Source organism: Microcaecilia unicolor, chromosome 1, assembly GCF_901765095.1.
Source record: "Microcaecilia unicolor chromosome 1, aMicUni1.1, whole genome shotgun sequence".
In the NCBI taxonomy this organism is placed as follows: Eukaryota; Metazoa; Chordata; class Amphibia; order Gymnophiona; family Siphonopidae; genus Microcaecilia; species Microcaecilia unicolor.
The window spans coordinates 772,544,932-772,569,823 of NC_044031.1; the positions used below are offsets into that span (position 1 = coordinate 772,544,932).

General features: G+C 46.9%; 1 protein-coding gene across 1 annotated transcript in view; it reads left to right on the forward strand.

Annotated features, from left to right (window-relative positions):
• ARNT2 (aryl hydrocarbon receptor nuclear translocator 2) overlaps positions 1-24,892 on the forward strand; it is a 434,272-nt gene that overhangs the window by 253,894 nt on the left and 155,486 nt on the right. The window contains 1 exon segment of the mRNA XM_030189838.1: positions 13,817-13,889. Coding sequence (XP_030045698.1) covers positions 13,817-13,889 — 73 coding nt within the window.

Below are 24,892 nucleotides of genomic sequence, written 5' to 3' on the forward strand. Positions count from 1 at the left end.
GGGTCGGGGACCCCCGCCAGCCAAACCAGGGGCCCCAGATCCAATTTGGGAGGCCCAGGCCTCCCATAGCTACGCCACTGGTATAGACCTCTATCGTATCTCCCCTCAGCCATCTTTCTCCAAGCTGAAAAGCCATATTAAATGTCATCTGCCATTTAGATGCCCAGTCTTCCAGTCTCGTAAGGACTCTTGAGATTTACCAACTTTGAATAACTGTGTGTCATCAGCAAATTTAATTACTAGTTACTCCCATCTCTAGATCATTTTTAAATATGTTAAAAAGCAGCGGTCCCAGCACAGACCCCTGGGGAACCCCACTCTCTACCCTTCTCCATTGAGAATACTGACCATTTAACTCTTTAAATTCTCTGTTTTCTATCTTTTAACCAGTTTTTAATTCACGATAGGACACTACCTCCTATCCCATGACTCTCCAATTTCCTCTGGAGTCTTTCATGAGTTACTTTGTCAAACACCTTTTGAAAATCCAGATACGCAATATCGACCGGCTCATCTTTATCCACATGTTTGTTCATTCTTCAAAGAAATGTAATAGATTGGTAACATAGTAACATATAGCAACATAGTAAATGACGGCAGATAAAGACCTGAACGGTCCATCCGGTCTGCCCAACAAGATAAACTCAGTTTACATAGTATGTGATACTTTATACCCGAGTTTGATTTGTCCTTGCCATTGTCAGGGCAGAGACCGTAGAAGTCTACCCATCACTGTTCTTGTACTAAAAGTTCTGAAGCTAACATCAAAGCCCCTTAAAATTTACACTCCAGCTCATCCATATCTATTCAGTCACGATCAGGGCGTAGACCGTAGAAGTCTGCCCAGTACTGGTTTTGTTTCCCAGTTACCAGTGTTGCCACCCAATCTCCACTAAGATTCCATAGATCCATTCCTTCTAAACAAGATTCCTTTGTGTTTATCCCATGCACATTTGAATTCCAGCTTGGAGAAAAGGCGGCTGAGGGGAGATATGATAGAGGTCTGTAAAATAATGAGTGGAGTTGAACGGGTAGATGTGAAGCGTCTGTTTACGCTTTCCAAAAATACTAGGACTAGGGGGCATGCGATGAAGCTACAATGTAGTAAATTTAAAACGAATCTGAGAAACTTTTTCTTCACTCAACGTGTAATTAAACTCTGGAATTCATTGCCAGAGAATGTGGTAAAGGCAGTTAGCTTAGCGGAGTTTAAAAAAAGGTTCAGACGGCTTCCTAAAGGAAAAGTCCATAGACCGTTATTGAATGGACTTGGGGAAAATCCACTATTTCTGGGATAAGCAGTATAAAATGTTTTGTACTTTTTTGGGATCTTGCGAGGTATATTGTGACCTGGATTGGCCACTGTTGGAAACAGGATGCTGATGGACCTTTGGTTTTTCCCAGTATGGCAGTACTTATGTACCATTTTCATTTCCACCACCTCTCACAGGAGGGCATTCCACGTATCTACCACCCTCTCCCTGAAAAAATACTTCCTGACATTAATCACGAGTCTGCCCCCCTTCAACCTCAATTCATGTCCTACCACCTTCTCGTCTCCGGAAAAGGTTTGTTTGCGGATTAATGCCTTTCAAATATTTGAACATCTGTATCATGTCTCCCCTGTTTGTCTTTTCCTCCAAGGTATATGTGTTCAGGTCGGCAAGTCTCTCCTCGTACGGGTTGCTATGCAAATACCATTTTTGTAGCTTTTCTTAGCACCTCTTCCAGACTTTTTACTTTTTTAGCAAGATACGGCCTCCAAAACTGAACACAGTACTCCAAGTGGGACCTCACCAATGGCTTGTAGAGGGGCATCAAGACCTCTTTTCTTCTACTGGTTATTCTTCTCTCTATGCAGCCTAGTATCCTTCTGGCCACAGCCATCGCCTTGTCGCATTGTTTCTTCACCTTCATATCCTCTGACATCAACACCCCATGGTCTCTCTCCTGAGTCGAGTTTACTAATCTCTCCCCTCCTATTCGGTATCTCTCTTTTGGGTTTCTGCACCCCAAGTGCATCCCTCTGCGCTTCTTGGCATTACATTTTAACTATCACTACTATACACTTAGTATTAATTGAACACTTACATAGAATATTTTTTAATGTGCTCAGTTCTATCTTTTCTTATCATGACATCCACAAGGGAATATGCAGCACAGAATCAAGCCAAATTCACACCACTGCCTCCAAGGATAAAACCACCTAGGAGTAGATGGTTCACAGTAGGCTCAGGCAGACTTCGCTATGTGCACCAGAGGCATCTGCCCTCACAAGTGTTGCCCCTACAGAATTCTTTTGCTCCATTACAGCATGGTGATGATCCTGAAAATAGAACTAAGGCAGAAGAGAAAGAAATGAAGTTGGAACAAAAGGATATGAAGGTACCCAAAGAGAAAAGACAACCCCAAATCACAAATGTTGAAGCACATACCAGGAAATATACATGGAAAGCGATGGCCACAAATGCTCACAGGCTAAGCAATAAAGCTCATGACCTTCAAGCCCTGATGTTGGAGGCAGACTTAGACATTGTTGCAATCACGGAGACGTGGCTAAATGGTTCCCATGAATGGGATGCAAACATACCAGGCTATAATCTGTTTAGAAAGGATAGAGAGAGTCGTAAAGGTGGAGGAGTAGCTCTATATGTGAGAAATGATATCACGGCGACCGAAATGACAGGGACCTGGGGAAAGGAAGAAGCGATATGGATCACCTTAAAAAGAGAGGATAGAACCTCTATACATATGGGTGTTGTCTACAGACCTCCGAAACAATTGGAGGAATTAGATAAAGACCTGATAGCAGATATTCAAAAGTTGGGAAACAAGAGAGAGGTGCTGTTGCTGGGAGATTTCAATCTGCCGGAAGTAGATTGGAAGGTTCCGTCTGCGGAATCGGAAAGAAGTAGAGAGATCGTGGATGCTTTACAAAGCGGTTTGCTCAGACAAATGGTGACGGAACCCACGAGGGAGGGAGCGACACTGGATCTGGTGCTCACAAATGGGGATAGCGTGTCAAATATCCAAGTGGGTGCCCACCTGGGCAGCAGTGACCATCAAACGGTTTGGTTTGATATTACAGCTAAAGTGGAGAGCGGCCACTCAAAACTCAAAGTTCTGGATTTCATGCGTGCTGACTTTAGTAAAATGGGGGAATACCTGAGGAAGGAGATGATGGGCTAGGAGGAAATACGAGAAGTGGAAGGACAGTGGTCCAGGCTGAAAGAAGCTATAAATAGGGCCACGAACCTTTATGTAAGGAAAGTAAATAAAAGCAAGAGAAAAAGGAAACCGATATGGTTCTCCAAGCAAGTGGCTGAGAAAATAAAGGCTAAAGAGTTGGCATTCATGAAATACACAAAAACTCAAGAAGAGGAACACAGGGAGGAATACAGGATGAAACTGAAAGAAGCCAAGAGAGAGATACGTCTGGCGAAAGCGCAAGCAGAAGAACAAATGGCTAGAAATGTAAGGAGGGGTGACAAAAATTTCTTCAGGTATATAAGTGAAAGGAGAATGACTAAAAAGGGAATTGTGAGGCTAAAAGATACTGCGAACCGCTATGTGGATAATGATGAAGAAAAAGCAAATTTGCTAAATAGATACTTTTGTTCTGTTTTCACAGAAGAAAATCCTGGAGAAGGACCGCGATGGAATGCAAAAAGTACAAATGAGATTGAAGTGGATAGAGCACTGTTCACGGAAGAGAGTGTTTATGAACAGCTTGAAAAGCTAAAGGTGGACAAAGCCATGGGACCGGATGGGATCCACCCCAGGATATTGAGAGAGCTCAGAGAGGTTTTGGCGGGTCCTCTTAAAGATTTGTTTAATATATCCTTTCAGACGGGAGAGGTTCCGAGGGATTATCTTCGACTCCTCCCTCTCCTTTTCTGCGCACATCCAGCAGATAGCCAAGACCTGTCGCTTCTTCCTCTATAACATCATCAAAATTCGCCCCTTCCTCTCCGAGCACACCACCCGAACTCTCATCCACTCTCTCATTACCTCTCGCCTTGACTACTGCAACCTACTCCTGACCGGCCTCCCACGTAGCCATCTACTCCCCCTTCAGTCCATCCAGAACTCTGCCGTACGTCTTATCTTCCGCCTTAACCGATATACTCATATCACCCCTCTCCTCAAGTCACTTCACTGGCTCCCAATCAGATACAGCATACAGTTCAAGCTTCTCTTACTCACCTACAAATGCACTCGATCTGCGACCCCTCCGTACCTCTCTACCCTCATCTCCCCTTACGTCCCTACCCGTAACCTCCGCTCTCAAGAGAAATCCCTCCTTTCAGTACCCTTCTCCACCACCTCCAACTCCAGGCTCCGTCCCTTCTGTCTCGCCTCACCCCATGCCTGGAACAAACTCCCTGAGCCCATACGCCGTGCCCCCTCCCTACCCATCTTCAAATCAATGCTCAAAGCCCACCTCTTCAATGTCGCCTTCGGCACCTAATCACTACACCTCTTCTCAGAAAACTTATCTACCCCAACTTGACATTTCGTCCTTTAGATTGTAAGCTCTTCCGAGCAGGGACCGTCCTTATTGTTAATTTGTACAGCGCTGCGTAACCCTAGCAGCACTCTAGAAATGTTAAGTAGTAGTAAGTAGTAGTAGTGGATTGGAGAACAGCGGAGGTGGTCCCTCTTCACAAGAGTGGTGATAGGGAAGAAGCTGGAAACTACAGGCCAGTAAGCCTCACTTCAATTATTGGAAAAGTAATGGAAGTGATGCTGAAGGAAAGGATAGTGAATTTCCTGGAAGCCAATAAGTTGCAAGATCCGAGACAACATGGTTTTACCAAAGGGAAATTGTGCCAAATGAATCTCATTGAGTTCTTTGATTGGGTGACAGGAGAATTGAATCAGGGACGAGCTATGGACGTAATCTACTTAGATTTCAGCAAAGCTTTTGACACGGTTCCCCACAGGAGGCTCTTAAATAAACTGGATGGGCTGAAGATAGGACCCGAAGTGGTGAACTGGATTAGGAACTGGTTGACGGACAGAAGCCAGAGGGTGGTGGTGGTGAATGGAATTCGCTCGGAGGAGGAAAAGGTGCGTAGTGGTGTGCCTCAAGGATCGGTGCTGGGACCGGTTCTGTTCAAGCTTGAATTGAATGGGACCGCATTCAATTCAAGCTTCTCCTTCTTACCTACAAATGCACCCAGTCTGTTGCCCCTCACTACCTTTCTTCCCTCATCTCCCCTTACGTTCCCGCCCGTAACCTCCGTTCACAGGACAAATCCCTCCTCTCAGTACCCTTCTCCACCACCGCCAACTCCAGGCTTCGCTCATTCTGCCTCGCCTCACCCTATGCTTGGAACAACCTTCCTGAGCCCTTACGCCAAGCCCCCTCCCTGCCCATCTTCAAGTCTTTACTTAAAACCCACCTCTTCAATGCTGCGTTCGGCACCTAACACTTACCGTTCAGTAAATCCAGACTGCCCCAATTTGATTGCCCCTATCGGACTGACTGTTCACTTGTCTATTAGATTGTAAGCTCTTTGAGCAGGGACTGTCCCTCTATGTTAAATTGTACAGCGCTGCGTAACCCTAGTAGCGCTTTAGAAATGTTAAGTAGTAGTAGTAGTAGTAATATATTTGTGAGTGACATTGCCGAAGGGTTAGAAGGTAAAGTTTACCTATTTGCGGATGATACTAAGATCTGTAACAGAGTGGACACCCGGGAGGGAGTGGAAAACATGAAAAAGGATCTGAGGAAGCTAGAAGAATGGTCTAAGCAATTAAATGGTTTGGCAATTAAAATTCAATGCGAAGAAATGCAAAGTGATGCACTTAGGGAATAGAAATCCTCGGGAGACGTATGTGTTAGGCGGGGAGAATCTGATAGGTACGGACGGGGAGAGGGATCTTGGGGTGATAGTATCTGAGGATCTGAAGGCGACGAAACAGTGTGACAAGGCGGTGGCCGTAGCTAGAAGGTTGTTAGGCTGTATAGAGAGAAGTGTGACCAGCAGAAGAAAGGAGGTGTTGGTGCCCCTGTATAAGTCATTGGTGAGGCCCCACCTAGAGTATTGTGTTCAGTTTTGGAGGCCGTACCTTGCAAAGGATGTAAAAAGAATTGAAGCGGTGCAAAGAAAAGCTACGAGAATGGTAAGGGATTTGCGTTACAAGACGTATGAGAAGAGACTTGATGACCTGAACATGTATACTCTGGAAGAAAGGAGAAACAGGGGTGATATGATACAGACGTTCAAAAATTTGAAAAGTATTAATCCGCAAACAAACCTTTTCCGGAGGTGCGAAGGCGGTAGAACGAGAGGACATGAAATGAGATTGAAGGGGGGCAGACTCAAGAAAAATGTCAGGAAGTATTTTTACACGGAGAGAATAGTGGATGCTTGGAATTCCCTCCCGTGGGAGGTGGTGGAAATGAAAACGGTAACAGAATTCAAACACGCGTGGGATAAACATAAAGGAATCCTGTTCAGAAGGAATGGATCCTAAGGAGCTTAGCCGAGATTGGGTGGCAGAGCCGGTGGCGGGAGGCGGGGCTGGTGGTTGGAAGACGGGGATAGTGCTGGGCGGACTTACACGGTCTGTGCCCTGAAAAGGACAGGTACAAATCAAGGTAAGGTATACACAAAAAGTAGCACATACGAGTTTATCTTGTTGGGCAGACTGGATGGACCATGCAGGTCTTTTTCTGCCGTCATTTACTATGTTACTATCAGCCGTCATTTACTATGTTACTATCAGAGGAACCATCACTGCACATTAGGCATTCCTAAAATGTTCATAAAGTATGTACATACTCTCATAGTAGGCAAGTCCGCCAGCTGTTGCAGTTATTAAACCCAATGTCTTATACAGTTGTTATATCAATTATCTCATTATACTTACCTACACACCATTACTATAGTTGTAATGTACACATGTTCTATTGTGTTATACAATGCCCAAATAGTGCTGTGAATATTTTGTCAATGGTGGTACACATAAATTAATAGATTTTCTTAATTACACTTGTTCAATTATGTAAATACATAACCCTCAACTCCACCATAGGCATATTCATAACCAACACTGATTCCCACTTCCCTTACAGAAGCCCTCCATACTATAGTGAATGAATATACAATAATACACACACTCCCCTGTGTTCAAACCTTTTCAACTTATAATACGCTGTCCCCTTAAATTTTAACTGCCAGACCCTCAACCATTCTTCTAACTTTTGGAGATCCCTTCTCATTGTTTCTACTCCCTCCACGGTATCCACTCTATTGGCTATCTTCGTGTCATCCACAAAAAGGCAAACCTTTCCTTCCAACCCTTCAGCAATATCTCTCACAAATATATTAAACAAAATGGGCCCCAGCACCGACCCCTGAGGAGCCCCACTGCTCGCCTTCCTTTCCTCTGAGCGGATTCCGTTTACCACCACCCTCTTCCACCTGTCGGTCAACCAGTTTCCTATCCAGTTCACCATTTTTGATCCTAAGTTCAGCCCTTTCATCTTATTCACAAGTCTTCTGTGGGGGACTGTATCAAAGGCTTTGCTGAAATCCAAGTAGATTACATTTAGCACACGTCCTTCATTCACTTCTTTGGTCACCCAGACAAAGAAGTCAATAAGATTCTTTTGGCAGGACTTTCCTTTGGTAAAGCCATGTTGCCTTGGATCCTATAACCCATTGACTTCTAGAAAGTTAATTATCCTTTCTTTCAGTAATGACTCCATTATTTTTCCTACCATCGACGTGAGATTTACCGGTCTGTAGTTTCCCACTTCTTCCCTGTCTCCATGTGCTGAATGATAAGATGCTCATTCCTATGGTCATATTATCACTTAGCTACTACTACTTGTCATTTCTATAGTGCTACTAGATGTATACAGCGCTGTACACTTGAACATGAAGCGACAGTCCCTGCTCGACAGAGTTTACAATCTAATGAGGACAGGCAAACAGGACAAATAAGGGATAAGGGAAATGCTTAAGGTGGGAATGATAAAACAGACGTGGGTACTGAACACTGTTCAATAATGCATCATTACAGCCACTCTGAATTCCCATCCCCCTAACCTCACCTTCTCATCTCCCGTAATCTCACCACACTCATACCTTACTCACAGAAAATGTATACCAAATGCTCCCCTGTTATTATATACTGCCCCTTTTAGTTTCCCGCTGGTTCCTTCCAATGTATCGCCCCTTTTAGTTTCCCGTTCTTTCCTTTCCAATGTCTCTATGTTCATTTCCATTGTTATATTCCTTAATGATACTAGACTTTGTCTTGCATAACACCTCATAATGTAATCCATAACTGAGTTGTAACAAACTGTACTTCCAGCTTTCATAACGTATTGTAAGCCACACTGAACCCGCAAAAAGGTGGGAAAATGTGGGATACAAATGCAATAAATAAATAAATAAATAAATAAATAAACAAGTGAATAGGAATAGGAGCTGAAAGCAGCCTCTAGCTTTTAGCCTAGATTTGAAGACAGCAAGAGATGGAGCTTGACGTACTGACTCAGGAAGTTTATTCCTGACATATGGTACAGCAAGATAAAAGGAATGGAGTCTGGAGTTGGCAGTGGAGGAGAAGGGTACAGATAAGAGATATTTACCCAGTGAATGGAGTTCCCGGAGAGAAGAGTGGAGAGGTACTGAGGAGCTGCAGAGTGAATGCACTTGTAAGTCAACAAGAGGAGTTCGAACTGTATACGGAAATGGATAGGGAGTGTGCTCAGGAAGGAAGGGACAAATGGTTAGTACTAAAATTCTATTAACGTATTTCAAATTACTATGTAAGCCGCATTGAGCCTGCATTATGTGGGAAAGCACGGGGTACAAATGTAATAATAATAAATCATTGAATATAGCTTAATAAAAGGATCCCTAAAAGCCTTTCAAAATAGCAGAAGGCTAAAAATCAGCAACAAGATTAAAAAATAAACCAACATGTGAAGTCATCATTAATTATTAAAGACTCATCTCTTTGAAAAGACATACCACAAGGATCAAAACATGTAACAACCTCCAAATATACCCAGAAACGTCGTAACACGTCTAATGTCTTATAATGTCTTCTGCAATACCACTATCTTATATTCATGACCATGTAACCCAAAATCCTTCTGTAAAACCAAATGTATATCCTCTTCTTATTTCCAGTATCCATGATGTATTGTAAGCCACATTGAGCCTGCAAAGAGGTCGGAAAACGTGGGATACAAATGCAATAAATAAATAAATCATTTCAAAGGTCTTCACGGAAACTCAACAAGCTAAAGGATAGCAGCAAATTAACCCCCCCCCCCCTTCCACATGGCAATGCTGTCCCAGCCCAAAGGGGTTAAAAATCAACTGCCTAAGAGTGCTGTTACTACTGCAAAGAGTTTTTACCTGCTAAAGACACCAAATTCTTTTGGGGAAGTCTCTCAAAATGTCAAATTTCAATTTCCCATGAATCATAAATATACCACAGACCTCAGCGGTGTCACTCACTGATTCATCATATCTTAATTCAGCAAGAATTACACACCCACCTCCTTCTTCATCTTTGAGATGAGTATTGCAATTTAAACATTTATAAAATCTAAAGGAGTGGATTTAAACTGAGTTTCTTTAAAAATATTTTTGATAAAAACCACAAAAAAGATATAAATATTTAAGTTTAAAATTTGATATTAGAAAATTATTACCATACACTGATAAGGAGGAGGGTATGTAATTCTTGCTGAATTAAGATATGAATCAGTGAGTGACACTGCTGAGGTCTGTGGTATATTTATGATTCATGGGAGATTGAAGATTTGACACTATTACAAAGAGTACCATGTTCTGACGCCAAGCCTTTTTTTCAGGCACCTTTATGTAAAAAATATTGTTTTACAGTGATTTTTTTTGACAACTCCAAAATTTAACTGAAGTACATCATTTGATAGAGGGAAAGCCCACCTAAAATCTCAAAAAATTAGCTAGAAGTTCTGCTTTAAAATGCTGCAAAAAAATTCATAGAAACATGACGGCAGATAAGGTCCAAATAGTCCATCCAGTCTGCCTATCCTCAGTAACCACTAACTCTTCCTTTCCTAAGGGATCCCACATGCCTGTCCCATGCTTTCTTAAATTTTGACACATTTCTCATCTCCGTAGCCTCCACCAGGAGGCCATTCCACGCATCCACCACCCTTTCGGTGAAAGAATACTTTCTTAGATTCCTCATAAGTCTATTTCCTCTTAACTTCATGATGTGCCCCCTCTTTCCAGAGTTTTCCTTCATTTGAAAAAGGCTCGCCTCCTGTATATTGATGCCACTGAGATATTTAAACGCTGCTATCATATCCCCTCTCTCTCTCACCTCTCTTCCAGCTTATAAATGTTGAGGTTCCTAAGCCTGTTCCTATATGTTTTACAACAGAGACAACTCACTAATTTTGTAGAAGCTCTCTGGACCTACTCCATCCTGTTTATATCTTTCTGTAGGTGTGGTCTCCAGAATTGCACACCGTACTCTAAATGGGGCCTCACCAGAGACTTATACAAGGGCACTTCTTTTTTCCTGCTGGTCATCCCTCTCCTTATGTACCCAAGCATCTTTCTGGCTTTGGCCTTCGCCTTTTCTACCTGTTTTGCCACCTTAAGGTTATTAGACAAAATCACCCCCAAGTCCCACTCTTCTTTTGTACACAGAAGCACTTCACCCCCCTGTAATGTACCTTTCCCTTGGATTCTTGTACCTCAAGTGCATGACCTTAGCATTAAATCTTAGTTGCCAATTATCAGACCATTCTTCATCCTTCACTAGATTCTTTTCCCACCGCCATCTGAAGCTAAACATGACCAAGACTGAGCTTCTTATCTTTCCACCTAAACCGACCTCTCCTCTCCCCCCCTTCTCTATTTCTGTGGATAATATGCTCATCCTTCCCGTCTCATCAGCACGTAAACTTGGGGTCATCTTCGACCTCTCCAAAAGGGCCTCTTAGTCTGTTTATTAGTAATACTTCTCGTCTTGACAATTTGTCATTGCCTTGTTATTTAAATTTTTGTCTTATCTAGCTACATATTCCGCTTTCACATGTTCCCTTTGCAGTATAATTGTTTTATGTTGACGTTATGAATATCATGCTTCTGATTGTATGAGTTCTTTGCTATGTTTTAGTGTGGACTGTTAGCTTGAATGCTTTATTGTTTAGTTTTAATGTATGCTGTTCTTTACTGTATTATATTATTGTTATTACTGTACTATAATCTACCTTGCTGTTCTAATTGTGTGGTCTGTTGATGTTCAAGTGTTTTGTTATAGTCATACTGCCACTAGAATTGTAAATTATGTCTGCCCAGTTAAACTTACTGCTCACTGCCTTGGATGAAAATTTTCAAAAAAACAGTAAATCTTAATTTAAAAAGAGAACTTGAGAGCTACGTTTTTTAAAAAGTGTGCTAACACCGTTAATGTGTTGTAAATAACACGTATTAATGCGTGTTAACCCTAAATAAATAAACTATGAATCTTTTAAAGCTGAATCAAAAGCTTCCATATATTTAAAATACCTTATTTTCTGCTATTATTTTTTTTTTGGGGGGGGGGGGCTAATTTTATAACGGGGTACTAAAATAAATTCCACGAACTGGCCTATTTCATGCTTATTGTATTAAGGCAACATAAACAGGCAGTCAGAATTCACAAATTGTCTTGTGCTAAGTTACACCTGCTCCAAGGCAGGTTCAAATACATATGTGTACACAGTATGCATGTTCACTTGTATTTTGTAAAATATACACGTACTTTGTAACTCCATCCAAACTGTGGCCCCCAAAACACCTACATAAAGGAATCCTGTTCAGAAGAAATGGATCCTCAGGTGCTTAGCCGAGACTGGGTGGCAGAGCTGGTGGTGGGAGCAGGGGCGTATCTGGAATCCGGCGGTAGGGGGGGCCAGAGCCAGAGAGGGGGGGCACATTTTTGCCTCCCTCCCCCCCCCGCCGCCTCTCTCCACCCCCTCCCCGCCGTCAACCCTCCCCCGTTGCTTACTTTTGCTGGCGGGGGGCCCCAACCCCCGCCAGCCGAGGTCCGACCCGCAATCTCCATATTTCGTCTTCCTCCGTGGCCATGTGCTTCAAGGAAGTAACGCTGCTGTGCTGATTGGTTGAATCCAGTTCGGCGTCTGACGTCGCAGCGACGTCAGACGCCGAACTGGATTCAACCAATCAGCACAGCAGCGTTACTTCCTTGAAGCACATGGCCACGGAGGAAGACGAAATATGGAGATTGCGGGTCGGACCTCGGCTGGCGGGGGTTGGGGCCCCCCGCCAGCAAAAGTAAGCAGCGGGGGAGGGTTGACGGCGGGGAGGGGGGCCAGGGCGAAATCTGCGGGGGCCCAGGCCCCTGTGGCCCCACGCAGATACGCCCCTGGGTGGGAGGCAGGGCTGGTGGTTGGGAGGCGGGGATAGTGCTGGGCAGAATTATACGGTCTGTGCCAGAGCCGGTGGCGGGAGGCGGGGATAGTGCTGGGCAGACTTATACGGTCTGTGCCAGAGCCGGTGGTTGGGAGGCGGGGCTGGTGGTTGGGAGGCGGGGATAGTGGTGGACAGACGTATACGGTCTGTGCCAGAGCCGGTGGCGGAGGCGGGGATAGTGCTGGGCAGACTTATACGGTCTGTGCCAGAGCCGGTGGTGGGAGGCAGGACTGGTGGTTGGGAGGCAGGGATAGTGCTGGGCAGACTTATACGGTCTGTGCCAGAGCCGGTGGTGGGAGGCAGGACTGGTGGTTGGGAGGCAGGGATAGTGCTGGGCAGACTTATACGGTCTGTGCCAGAGCCGGTGGTTGGGAGGCGGGGCTGGTGGTTGGGAGGCGGGGATAGTGCTGGGCAGACTTATACGGTCTGTGCCAGAGCCGGTGGTGGGAGGCGGGGCTGGTGGTTGGGAGGCAGGGATAGTGCTGGGCAGACTTATACAGTCTGTGCCCTGAAAATGACAGTTACAAATCAAGGTAAGATATACACAAAAACTAGCACATACGAGTTTGTCTTGTTGGGCAGACTGGATGGACCATGCAGGTTTTTTTCTTAAGCGTCTATACCACCACACAATTTTATATCATATAAAACATGCTTTACACATGGAAAGTACTCAATCAAATTAGTCCTTGAAGTGCTTTTTTCAAGGGATGATAGAAATTTAAATTCCCCAACCCATACATTTATTTATTTATTTATTTTGTATCAGTTATATCCCACATTTTCCCACCACTGGCAGGCTCAATGTGGCTTACAACATTTAGGAAACAAACAGTAAAGTACAATAAAGTGAAAGGGATATGGATGGCGTAAAGTTACAGGGGTAAGATAAAGTAATTGAGTTCACAAGGTCTTTATAGGATTTATAGTCCAGGAATCACGGATGCAGGACTGGATCTTTAGGGTAAGCTTGCCCAAATAAGTAGGTCTTGAGAGACTTCCTGAAAGTCAGATGATCTTGAACTGTTTTTACAGATTTAGGCAATGCATTCCACAAATGAGTGCTGATGTAGGAAAAGGTGGAAGTGTATGTGGTTTTATACTTGAGACCAGAACACTCAGGGTAGTGGAGGTTTAAGTATGAACGAGAAGATCTGAGTGAATTCCTTGGTGGCAAGTTGACAAGGGCATCCATATAAGCTGGAGCCTCTCCGTAGAGGATCTTATGAACTAGGGTGCAAATTTTAAAAGTTATTCGCTCCTGTACAGTAAGCCAGTGTAATTTCTATACATCTAGAGGCAAGGCTAAATGAATCTTTCTGTTATAATATCATGTTCTTTTATTTTTATGTTTATGTTTGAAGACAACTTCAGCAACAGCAGGCAGAACTGGAAGTTCAGCAGAGAGATGGTCTGTCTTCTTATGACATGTCTCAGGTATTATGCTCTTTTCTAAATCAGAAGGGCTTTCTCATACAATGTATCCTGAGGAAGTGGAGAATGAATAGCAGATCACTCATAATAGGGCTCCTAACTTTTCTACCAACATTAACTGGGCTCCCATCTGCAAATCAGGATGGTGGGGAGGGGGGAGAAATAATCTGCTTGAACCTGAGGACAGAGAAGGGTCTCTTCTATAAAAATTATTCTTATGAATGTAACATACTATTTTAATGATTAAATAACTTGAATTACCCTGGACATCAACCAATTATCATTTCTGAGACATATGGACATGAGAGCGTTAGAACACTGAATGAAGAAGCGCCTGTAGACATTTCAGAGACCAGTGGAAGAAGGAAGATAACTAATGTGGCAATGTGATATCAGAGTATAAATTACTGTATATCTCAATGATGAGGATCAAATTGGAGGAGGGTTGACGCTGTATGTAAAAGAGGAAAATGAGTCAAACCGAATAAAACATTTTGCAGGAAACAGATTGCAATATGGAATTGTTATGGATAGAAATTCCATGTGTTAAGGGAAAAAGAATAGTGGAGGGCCTCTACTACCATATGCCTAGCCACAATGAACAGACAGAGGGGCTCACGGAATAAAAGTGCACTAGGCTTTACCAGGGCTGCCGAGAGACTGAGCCGGGCCTGGGGTAGGGCCGCCCCCCCCCCCCCCCCCCCCCACAGGATCATTGCTACCGCCACTGCCCCCCCCCCCCCCCCGAATCGCCACCACCGCTGCTGCTGCCCTCCCAGGATCGCTGCACCCCACCTCAACTGCAAATACCTTGGCTGGTGGGGATCTCAAGGCCTTGCCAGCAGAAGAGGTCTTCCTCCTGCGCTGCTCTTCACTGCCGCATTGCTTGCCCCTGTGGCTGCTTTTTCTTTCACATTGCGCATGCTCTGTTTCAAAACTGAACATGCGAGGCCTGAGGGCAAAAGCAGCCACTTGGCAGGCAATGCGACAGAGTGAAGAGCAGTTCCATATCATCATGCTGATCAATCCATAGACTGGTGGGTTGTGTCCATCTACCAGCAGGTGGAGATAGAGAGCAATCCTTTTGCCTCCCTATATGTGGTCATGTGCTGCCGGAAACTCCTCAGTATGTTCTCTATCTCAGCAGGTGGTGGTCACACACAGCAGCAGCTCTGGCTAGGCCTCCAAGCCTAATTTTTAGGTTTTGTTGAGTGCCTGGGGTTGAGGGCTCTTCTTGAGCAAGTGCAAACCTGGTGGCGCCAGGTCCCTCCTTTTCTCCCCCCTCCCGCTGGCTCCGTTAAAAAAAAAAAAAAAAAAATTTTGGACGCCCTTAAAGGCGTTTATTTCGACGTTTATTTAAACGTTTATTGCAGCTACTCACTGGGACACCAGGTCGTTACAGCTCGGAGCGAGAAGCAGGTAATTTTTACCTTTTTTATAGCGGGCAGGGGGTTCCCCGATTGATCTCCACGTGGCCTATGGCGTCGGAGGGCGAGGGCGCGAAGAATCGCTCCCCGGACCGCGTGTGCGCTCCTAGCGGGGATGCGGGGGTATTAAAGTCTGATTCGCCCTTGTTGGGTGTCAGTTCGGAGGCCGGTCAGTGTCCCGGGTCTTCCTCCAGTGCGGCGGATTTTCCCGCCATAAACGCCCATGCCCCGCTGCTCGCCTCCGCCATCTTGGCCGGCCACTCTGCTCGGACGGCTTCTTCTTGGGCTGCCCTTGAGCTGGGAGACGTTCATGCCATGGCCGCCCTTGATTTGGGCGACGGCAAAAAAGCGGCTAAAGTTAAGCGCCGTTCTTCCCGCGCGGCTCCTTCGCGGAGTGTCGCGCCGGACGCCATCTTGGATGCGCAGCATGTTTCTCCCCCGCTCTTGCGAGCGCCGGTTGAGGGTGCGTCTAGGGCTGTGGCCCAGGCTGCTGAAGTGCACAGTCTGGGGAGTTTCTCCCCCGAGTTTATTTTGCTGCTGCATCAGGCCTTCATTATGCAAAACGCTGCCCCTTCTCCCTTGTCCGATAAAGGGGTTGAGGCCCCCGGAAGTAAACGCCCTCGGGTGGATTCCCAGGCCTTAGAGGACTCTGTTTCCTCTGATGTAGATGAGGGCAGCGTATCTGAGTTCTCCCAACGGTCCTTTGCGGATTCCTTGGAGGAGACGGATTCCCGCTCGGATGGAGCGGATGACCCCTCTGCAGCACGGATCTTTCGCTCAGAGGATTTGCCCAACCTGTTAATGCAGGCCATGAGCATTTTGAAGATTTCCTCTCCGGAGGACGTCTCTCCCTCAGCCCCTGTTGGCTCCGCCATTATGCTGGGGACGAAGCGCCCGCCTAGAACCTTCCACGTGCATAATGCCATGCACACCTTAATTTCGGCTCAGTGGGATGTCCCGGAAGCGAGCCTCAAAGTGGCTAGGGCTATGTCCCGCCTCTATCCTTTGCCTGAAAGTGAACGTGAGGCCTTTCTTTGGCCTACAGTGGATTCTTTAATCACTGCGGTGACTAAGAAAACGGCGTTGCCGGTGGAAGGTGGCACGGCCCTAAAGGACGCCCAAGACAGAAGATTGGAGGCGGCCTTAAGGTCGTCCTTCGAGGCGGCTGCCTTAAGTTTGCAGGCCTCAGTTTGCGGCTCCTATGTGGCCAGGGCGTGCCTGACGATTGTGCAGCGGGCTTCCCCCTCGGATCCTTCCTTGAGGGCTGATTGGCCGGGCTTGGCTTATTTGGCAGACTTACTGTATGATGTCTTGAGAGCCTCGGCTAAAGGTATGGCTCAGACAGTCTCTGCGCGGCGGTGGCTTTGGCTGAAACATTGGTCTGCGGACCACGCCTCTAAGTCCCGCCTGGCTAAGTTGCCTTTTAAAGGCAAGCTGCTCTTTGGGGTCGAGCTGGACAAAATTGTGACCGATCTCGGCACGTCTAAGGGCAAGAGGTTACCAGAGGTCAGGGCTCGGGCTAGTGCTCGCCCCGGTAACTCCAGAGGACGGTTTCAAGAAGCCCGTCAGTACCGCCCGGGCAAGTCGGGCTCCTCTGCCCCCTCTTCCTTCAAGAGGAACTTCTGCCCCAAGCAGCATTCCTTTCGCAGAGACCACCGTCCCGGAGGTGCGCCCTCCGGTCCTCCCCCAGGGTCTCGTACCCAATGACGGGGTCCTGGTCCATGGCCCAGTGCAGATTGGAGGACGCCTGTCCTCGTTTCTGGGCGAGTGGACCAGGGTAACTTCAGACGCTTGGGTGCTGGAAGTCATCAGAGACGGCTACAAGCTAGAGTTCTGCCGACCCTTAAGAGACGGGTTTGTACTCTGTCCCTGCAAGTCTCCGGTCAAAGCTGTGGCAGTGCAGCAGACCTTGGACAATCTGATCCGCCTGGGTGCGGTCGTTCCGGTGCCAGAAAATCAGCTTGGCAAGGGACGTTACTCCATTTACTTTGTGGTACCAAAGAAAGGAGGTTCTGTACGGCCTATCCTCGACCTCAAAGGGGTCAATCGGGCCTTGAAAGTTCGGCACTTTCGCATGGAGACTCTCCGCTCTGTTATAGTGGCAGTGAAGGCAGGGGAGTTCCTGGCATCCTTGGACATCAAGGAAGCGTACTTGCATATTCCCATCTGGCCTCCTCATCAACGCTTTCTGCGTTTTGCAGTCCTGGGCCGACACTTCCAGTTCAGAGCCCTCCCGTTCGGGTTGGCTACTGCTCCGCGGACCTTCTCCAAAGTAATGGTGGTCATCGCGGCCTTCCTGCGAAAGGAAGGAGTACAAGTCCATCCTTATCTGGACGACTGGTTGATCCGAGCCCCCTCTTATGCAGAGTGCGGCAAAGCTGTGGACCAGGTGATTGCTCTTTTGAGCTCCCTGGGGTGGATCATCAACTGGGAGAAAAGCCAGCTGTGCCCGACTCAGTCCCTGGAGTATCTGGGAGTTCGATTCGACACCCAAGTAGGCAGAGTGTTCCTGCTGGACAATCGGATTGTCAAACGTCAGGCTCAGGTGGACCAGTTCCTAGTAGCCTCTCCGCTCCGGGCTTGGGACTATGTGCAGCTGTTGGGCTCTATGGCGGCCACGATGGAAGTAGTGCCCTGGGCCAGGGCTCATATGAGACCACTACAACACTCTCTGCTGCAGCGCTGGACTCCGGTGTCGGAGGATTATGCTGTGCGCCTTCCCTTGGACCCAGCAGTGCGCAAGGCGCTGAGCTGGTGGCTGCAGACAGACAAGTTGTCTGCAGGGATGCCTCTTGTGACCCCGGAGTGGATTGTCGTCACGACGGACGCCTCTTTGACGGGCTGGGGAGCCCACTGCTTGGGAAGGACAGCGCAGGGGCTCTGGTCTCCTGCAGAGGCAAAGTGGTCTATCAACCTCCTGGAACTCAGAGCCATTCGGTTGGCGCTTTTGGAGTTCCTCCCGGTACTGGCGTTGAAGCCAGTACGGGTCCTGTCGGACAATGCCACGGCTGTGGCCTATGTCAACCGCCAGGGAGGTACCAAGAGCGCCCCTCTAGCCAAGGAAGCCATGAATCTATGCCAGTGGGCGGAAGCGAACCTGGAACAGCTGTCAGCGGCCCACATTGCCGGAGTCATGAATGTCAAGGCGGACTTTCTCAGTCGCCATACCTTGGATCCCGGAGAGTGGCAGCTATCTGCTCAGGCGTTCTTGGGCATCACGAAGCGCTGGGGCCAGCCGAGCCTAGATCTGATGGCATCATCGGCCAATTGCCAAGTGCCGCGCTTTTTCAGCAGAGGACGGGACCCTCGATCCCTGGGGGTAGATGCTCTTCTCCAACAGTGGCCGACACAGGAGCTTCTCTATGTGTTCCCGCCCTGGCCCATGTTGGGCAGGGTGCTAGACCGGGTGGCAAAGCATCCGGGCCGGATAATCCTGGTGGGTCCGGACTGGCCCAGACATCCCTGGTATGCGGACTTGATCAGGCTCTCAGTGGATGATCCTCTGCGGCTGCCAGTGGAGCAGGGCCTGTTGCATCAGGGTCCCGTGGTGATGGAGGATCCCTCCCCCTTTGGTCTTACGGCCTGGCTATTGAGCGGCAGCGTCTGAGAAAGAAGGGCTTCTCAGACAAGGTCATCGCCACTATGCTAAGAGCAAGGAAGCGCTCTACTTCTACTGCTTACGCCAGGGTTTGGCGTACCTTTGCAGCATGGTGTGAAGCAGGCTCACTTTCTCCCTTCACTGCTCCAATTTCTTCAGTGTTGGCGTTCCTGCAAGAAGGTCTGGAGAAAGGCCTGTCGCTCAGTTCCCTTAAAGTCCAGGTAGTGGCTCTGGCTTGCTTCAGGGGCCGCCTGAAGGGTGCTTCCCTGGCTTCACAGCCAGATGTGGTGCGCTTTCTCAAGGGAGTTAATCACCTGCGCCCTCCTCTGCACTCTGTGGTGCCTGCGTGGAATCTCAACCTGGTGCTAAGAGCCTTGCAGAAGCCGCCTTTTGAACCCTTGTCAAGGGCATCTCTGAAAGACCTGACGTTGAAAGCAGTCTTTTTGGTGGCTATCACTTCAGCCAGAAGAGTTTCCGAGCTCCAGGCACTCTCATGTCGAGAGCCCTTTCTGCAGTTCACGGAGGCAGGTGTGTCTATTCGCACAGTGCCTTCCTTCCTGCCCAAGGTTGTTTCTCGCTTCCATGTGAATCAGCAGCTCTGTCTCCCTTCCTTTCGTAGGGAGGACTACCCAGAGGAATACTCTGCTCTCAAATATCTGGATGTGAGACGAGTCATCATCAGATACTTGGAAGTGACCAATGATTTCCGGAAGTCGGATCATCTGTTTGTCCTGTTTGCAGGTCCTCGTAAGGGTCTGCAGGCTGCTAAGCCTACAGTGGCAAGATGGGTCAAGGAAGCCATTGCAGCGGCTTATGTGGCCGCGGGGAAGGTTCCGCCTATCCAGCTGAAGGCTCACTCCACTAGAGCTCAGGCGGCCTCGATGGCAGAGGCCGGGTCCGTCTCCTTGGAAGAGATTTGCAAGGCGGCAACTTGGGCATCGGCCCATACCTTCTCCAGGCATTACCGCTTGACTGTGGCTGCTCAGGCGGAGGCCCGGTTTGGAGCTTCAGTGTTGCGGTCAGGGATTTCTATGTCCCGCCCTGGGTGAGTACTGCTTCGGTACATCCCACCAGTCTATGGATTGATCAGCATGATGATATGGAAGGTAAAATTATGTATCATACCTGATAATTTTCTTTCCATTAATTATAGCTGATCAATCCATAGCCCCTCCCAGATATCTGTATTGTTTATATTCTGGTTGCATTTCAGGTTCAAGTTTAGTCTTCAGTTCCTGTTCAGGAGGACTTCGTGTTCAAGTTTTTCAATGGATTCTTCAAGAGTTGAGACGAATTTGTGTTACAGTGAGCTGCTGCATTCCTCTCCCCTCCGTTTTACGGGGCTGGATTGAGACTTAAATTCTGCCGGCGCTCCCTCCCGCTTCGTGCGGCAGTAGGGCAGCTTTGTACCCCTCCCGCTTCGGCGGTGTTAGGGTCAGTCAGCTCCTCCCGCGGTTGCGGTTGCAGGATAAGCCAGATCCCCCCGCATCGGCGGGTGTGGTGTCCCTCCCCCGCTCCGCGGGGATGAGCTGGACGGATTCCCCTCCCCCACTTGTGTGGGGATGAGCTGGGTTAATTCCCCTCCCCCGTTTCGGCGGTGGTGAGCTGGGCAGAGTGTCCCTTTGTGGGTGTAATTCTCTAAGTGCTGAGTCCTGCGGATGGAGCTTGGATATCGACATACTGAGGAGTTTCCGGCAGCACATGACCACATATAGGGAGGCAAAAGGATTGCACTCTATCTCCACCTGCTGGTAGATGGACACAACCCACCAGTCTATGGATTGATCAGCTACGATTAATGGAAAGAAAATTATCAGGTATGATACATAATTTTACCTTCTAGAGGAAGACCTCTTCTGCTAGTGGGGCTGGAGGGACCTTCGTCAGCAAATCCAGAGGCCCTGGCCTGAAGTCCTGCTGGGTCTGCTCCTCCCCAGCCTCCAAAGGGGGCCCAGCGCCGGAGTTTTCTATCTCCTGCTCCTGTCGGGACGCGATCACTCAGGTCTCGTCAGGAGCAGGAGAGAGAGAGACCCCGGCGCCAGACTCCCGTTGGAGGCCCGTTTCCGGGAAATTTTGTCCCCCCTCCCTCACTCGGCGGCCCTGGGCTTTGCACACCATTAGTCTGGCTTTAGTGCACAATTTTGTGGGTGCACACATAAAGAAATGGGTCAGGAGGAAAGGGGGTTCAGCAACTGTTAAATATGAAACTATATTAAATCTTGGTTAGAAAAACCTTTTGGAGGGTGCAACAACAGAGTTTGCAATAGCTGTTTTATATTTGAGCACTTTAAATGTAATGGGAAATGGGACTTGATATACTGCCTTTCTGTGGTATTTTGCAACTACATTCAAAGCAGTTTACATATATTCAGGTACTTATTTTGTATCTGGGGCAATGGAGGATTAAGTGACTTGCCCAGAGTCACAAGGAGCTGCAGTGGGAATTAAACCCAGTTCCCCAGGATCAAAGTCCACTGCACTAACCAGTAGGCTACTCCTCCACATTGTGCAGACTTCTCTGCTTCCAGGATTCGATTTTTGTAGCATCCTTTCTCCAAGGACAAGCAGGCTTATTAAATCTCACAAGTGGGTGACGCAGATCCCCGTGCCTTGATCCAGAATTTACAAAAGTATAAATAGAGCTTTGTGGAGCAGGGGACAGGCACCACTGCACATACATAGGTGCCTTCCCACCGGTCGTGAGAACGCAGTCTCCTCAGTTCTTTTTCTACCATGGTAAGGAGAGGGCATGTTTTGTTTTTTTTAACCATCTCCTCACATCGCTTGGACCTAAAGAGGTTTTTTGGGGCCTTTCAGCTATTTTTTGTTCATTTTTTCTCTCATTCTTGTGTTTCTGTTGTGGAACCTCCTTTCTTTGTTTTCCCTTAAATTTTTTAGTTTATTTTCCTTTGGTTTAAGTTTCCTTTACTTTTTTGTCGTCATCAGGTCGCTTTTAGGCCTTGATTTCTTCCAGGAACTTTCTCTTTTTTTCTCACAGCTTGCCCCTTTTCAGGGGCTTTCTTTAATTTAGCTGAAGAAGTTTTTCCTTCCATGTCCACAAAGGTTCCCAGTGGCTTTAAGCGCTGTACCCGCTGCAATCGGACAATCTCTGAAAGACACCCATTCTTGGTGTCTCCAGTGTCTTGGCCCCAACCATAGCCCCACTAATTGTGTTTTCTATCTTTGCATGAAGAAGAGGACCCAGATGTATTTATTTATTTATTTATTGCATTTGTATCCCACATTTTCCCACCTCTTTCCACAATGTGAGAAGATTTTTGGAGCCAAGTCCTGTTCCTTGACGTCGACATCGAGCATCGCACCAGTATTGGGAGCGTTGTTAAGTATGGCTGCTGCTAGACCCTTAGATGCTGGGAGCAGTGAAGCATCAAGTGGGTCTTCTCCTGCCTCGAGGCCTCCTGCTGTGCAGGGCCCCTGGGACCATCCATCGTCATGGCAACATGTGGATTTGATGACACTCTTTGGGCAAAGGCCAAGAAACATCATCATCGGCGCTGGGGCGTCGAAGGATTCGGTACCCGAGAAGCGTCAGTGCTGCGAGGACTCCGGGTGGGTGCCCACCTATGTAATAGTCATCATCACACGATATGGTTTGATATAAGGGTGAAGGCGGAGTGGGGACGCACAAAACTCAAAGTACTAGATTTCAGATGTACTGATTTTGATAAAATGGGGGAATACCTGAAAAAGGAGCTGTTGGAGTGGGAAGGCGTAGGAGAAGTAGAACATCAGTGGTCAAAGCTGAAGGCTGCTATAAATATGGCGACTGATCTTTATGCGAGGAAAGTAAACAAAAACAAGAGAAACAGGAAGTCTATATGGTGCTCCAACCAAGAGGCTTTGTTCAAGAAATACAAAAGAACGCAATGAGAGGATCACGGAAAAGATTATCGGATTAAACTCAAAGAAGCGAAGAGGGAAATACGGCTAGCGAAAGCATGAGCGGAAGAAAAAATGACTAAAGATGTCAAGAGAGGTGACAAGACCTTTTTCAGGTATATTGGAGAAAGGAGAAAAGAAAGGAATGGAATTCTGAGACTGAAAAATAATGAGAATGGTTATGTGGAGAGTGAGGAGGATAAAGCAAATGTGCTAAACAATTACTTCTCTTTGGTGCTCATGGAGGAAAATCCTGGTGAAGGACCACGGTTGGCTGCCAAAGGAATATCTGGGAATGGAATGGCTACTGCGCCATTTACGGAAGAAAGAGTTTATAAACAGCTTGAGAATCTGAAGGTGGACAAAGCTATGGGGTCAGATGGGATACATCCCGGGACCTCTTAAAGATTTATTTAATAGATCTTTTGAGACGGGAGTGGTCCCTCTTCACAAAAGTGGAGACAGGGAAGAAGTGGGAAACTACAGACTGGTAAGTCTCACGTCAGTGGTAGGAAAAATAATGGAGTCGCTACTGAAAGAAATGATAGTTAACTTTCTGGAAGACAACGGGTTACAGGACCCGAGGCAACATGACTTTACAAAAGGAAAATCCTGCCAAACGAATCTCATTGATTTCTTTGACTGGGTGACAAAAGAAATGGATGAAAGCCGTGTGCTGGATGTAATCTACAGTGAAACCTCGGTTTTCGTTGACTTCGGATTTCGTCGGTTTCGGTTATTGTCAATTTCTTTCGCGAAAATTTCGTCTCGGTTTTTGTCGATCGCCTCGGATTTCGTCGGCTTGCCCACGCAGCTAATCTTGCGTTCTCACGTGTTGTTCTTCTGGGGCGTTGTTTCCGGTTGTGGGATCACACTGGTGCTGTTTTATGACCCAAATTTCGTTGTTTTGCCAGACTACTGCTGCTGCTGGTTGAGTGCCTGTATAAAAGTCCCTGCTGGTTTATGACCCAAATTACTGCTGCTGCTGCTTGAGTGCCTGTATAAAAGTCTCTGCTGGTTTATGATCCAAATTTTGTTGTTTTGCCACACTACTGCTGCTACTGGTTGAGTACCTGTATAAAAGTCCCTGCTGGTTTGTGACCCAAATTTCATCGTTTTGCCACACTACTGCTGCTGCTGGTTGAGTGCCTGTATAAAAGTCCCTGCTGTTTTTTGAAAAACATTTCATCGTTTTTCCACACTACTACTACAGCTGTTTGAGTGCCTCGGTTTTCGTCAGTTTCGGTTTTCGTCGATAGTTTTCGGATGAATTATCGACAAAAACCGAGGTTTCACTGTACTTGGATTTCAGCAAAGCCTTTGATACGGTCCCCCACAGAAGACTCGTGAATAAGCTGAAAGGGCTGGACTTAGGACCGAAAGTGGTGAACTGGATAGAAAACTGGTTGACCGACAAGTGGCAGAGGGTAGTTGTAAATGGAATCTGTTCGGAGGAAAGCATGGTGAGCAGTGGGGTTCCTCAGGGGTCAGTGCTGGGGCCCATTTTGTTTAATATATTTGTGAGAGATATTGCTGAAGGGTTGGAAGGAAAGGTTTACCTTTTTGCTGATGACACGAAGATAGCCAATAGAGTGGATACCCTGGAGGGCGTAGAAACGATGAGAAGGGATCTCCAAAAGTTAGAAGAACGGTCGAGGGTCTGGCAGTTAAAATTTAATCCAACATAAAAAGTAGGAAACCGTTAAGGAAATACATTTTTTTTTAATGTTCTGTGCCAGTGAATATATTAAATAATAAATTATGAGTTCTCTGTAAAATGCAAGTTGCTCAGGCTGGTCTACAAAGTTGCAACAGGCAGAACCCAACATCATAGCACTCAGCCCTTCCTACCACCCACACATCTTTTCCAATAATGGACAACTCATGACAAAGGAATCAAAATGAAAGATATATTGTGGATAGTAAAGACTGGTACTTAGCTTGAGGCTGGATTCACTGACATATTAAACTTCTGTCGGGTACTGCTCGGTAGACCAGCGGAGCCCAGTTTAAAGGTTCATGTGCTCGTGATAAAAATGAATACAAAATCTTCTTAGCTCGTCTTAATAAACTCCTTGACT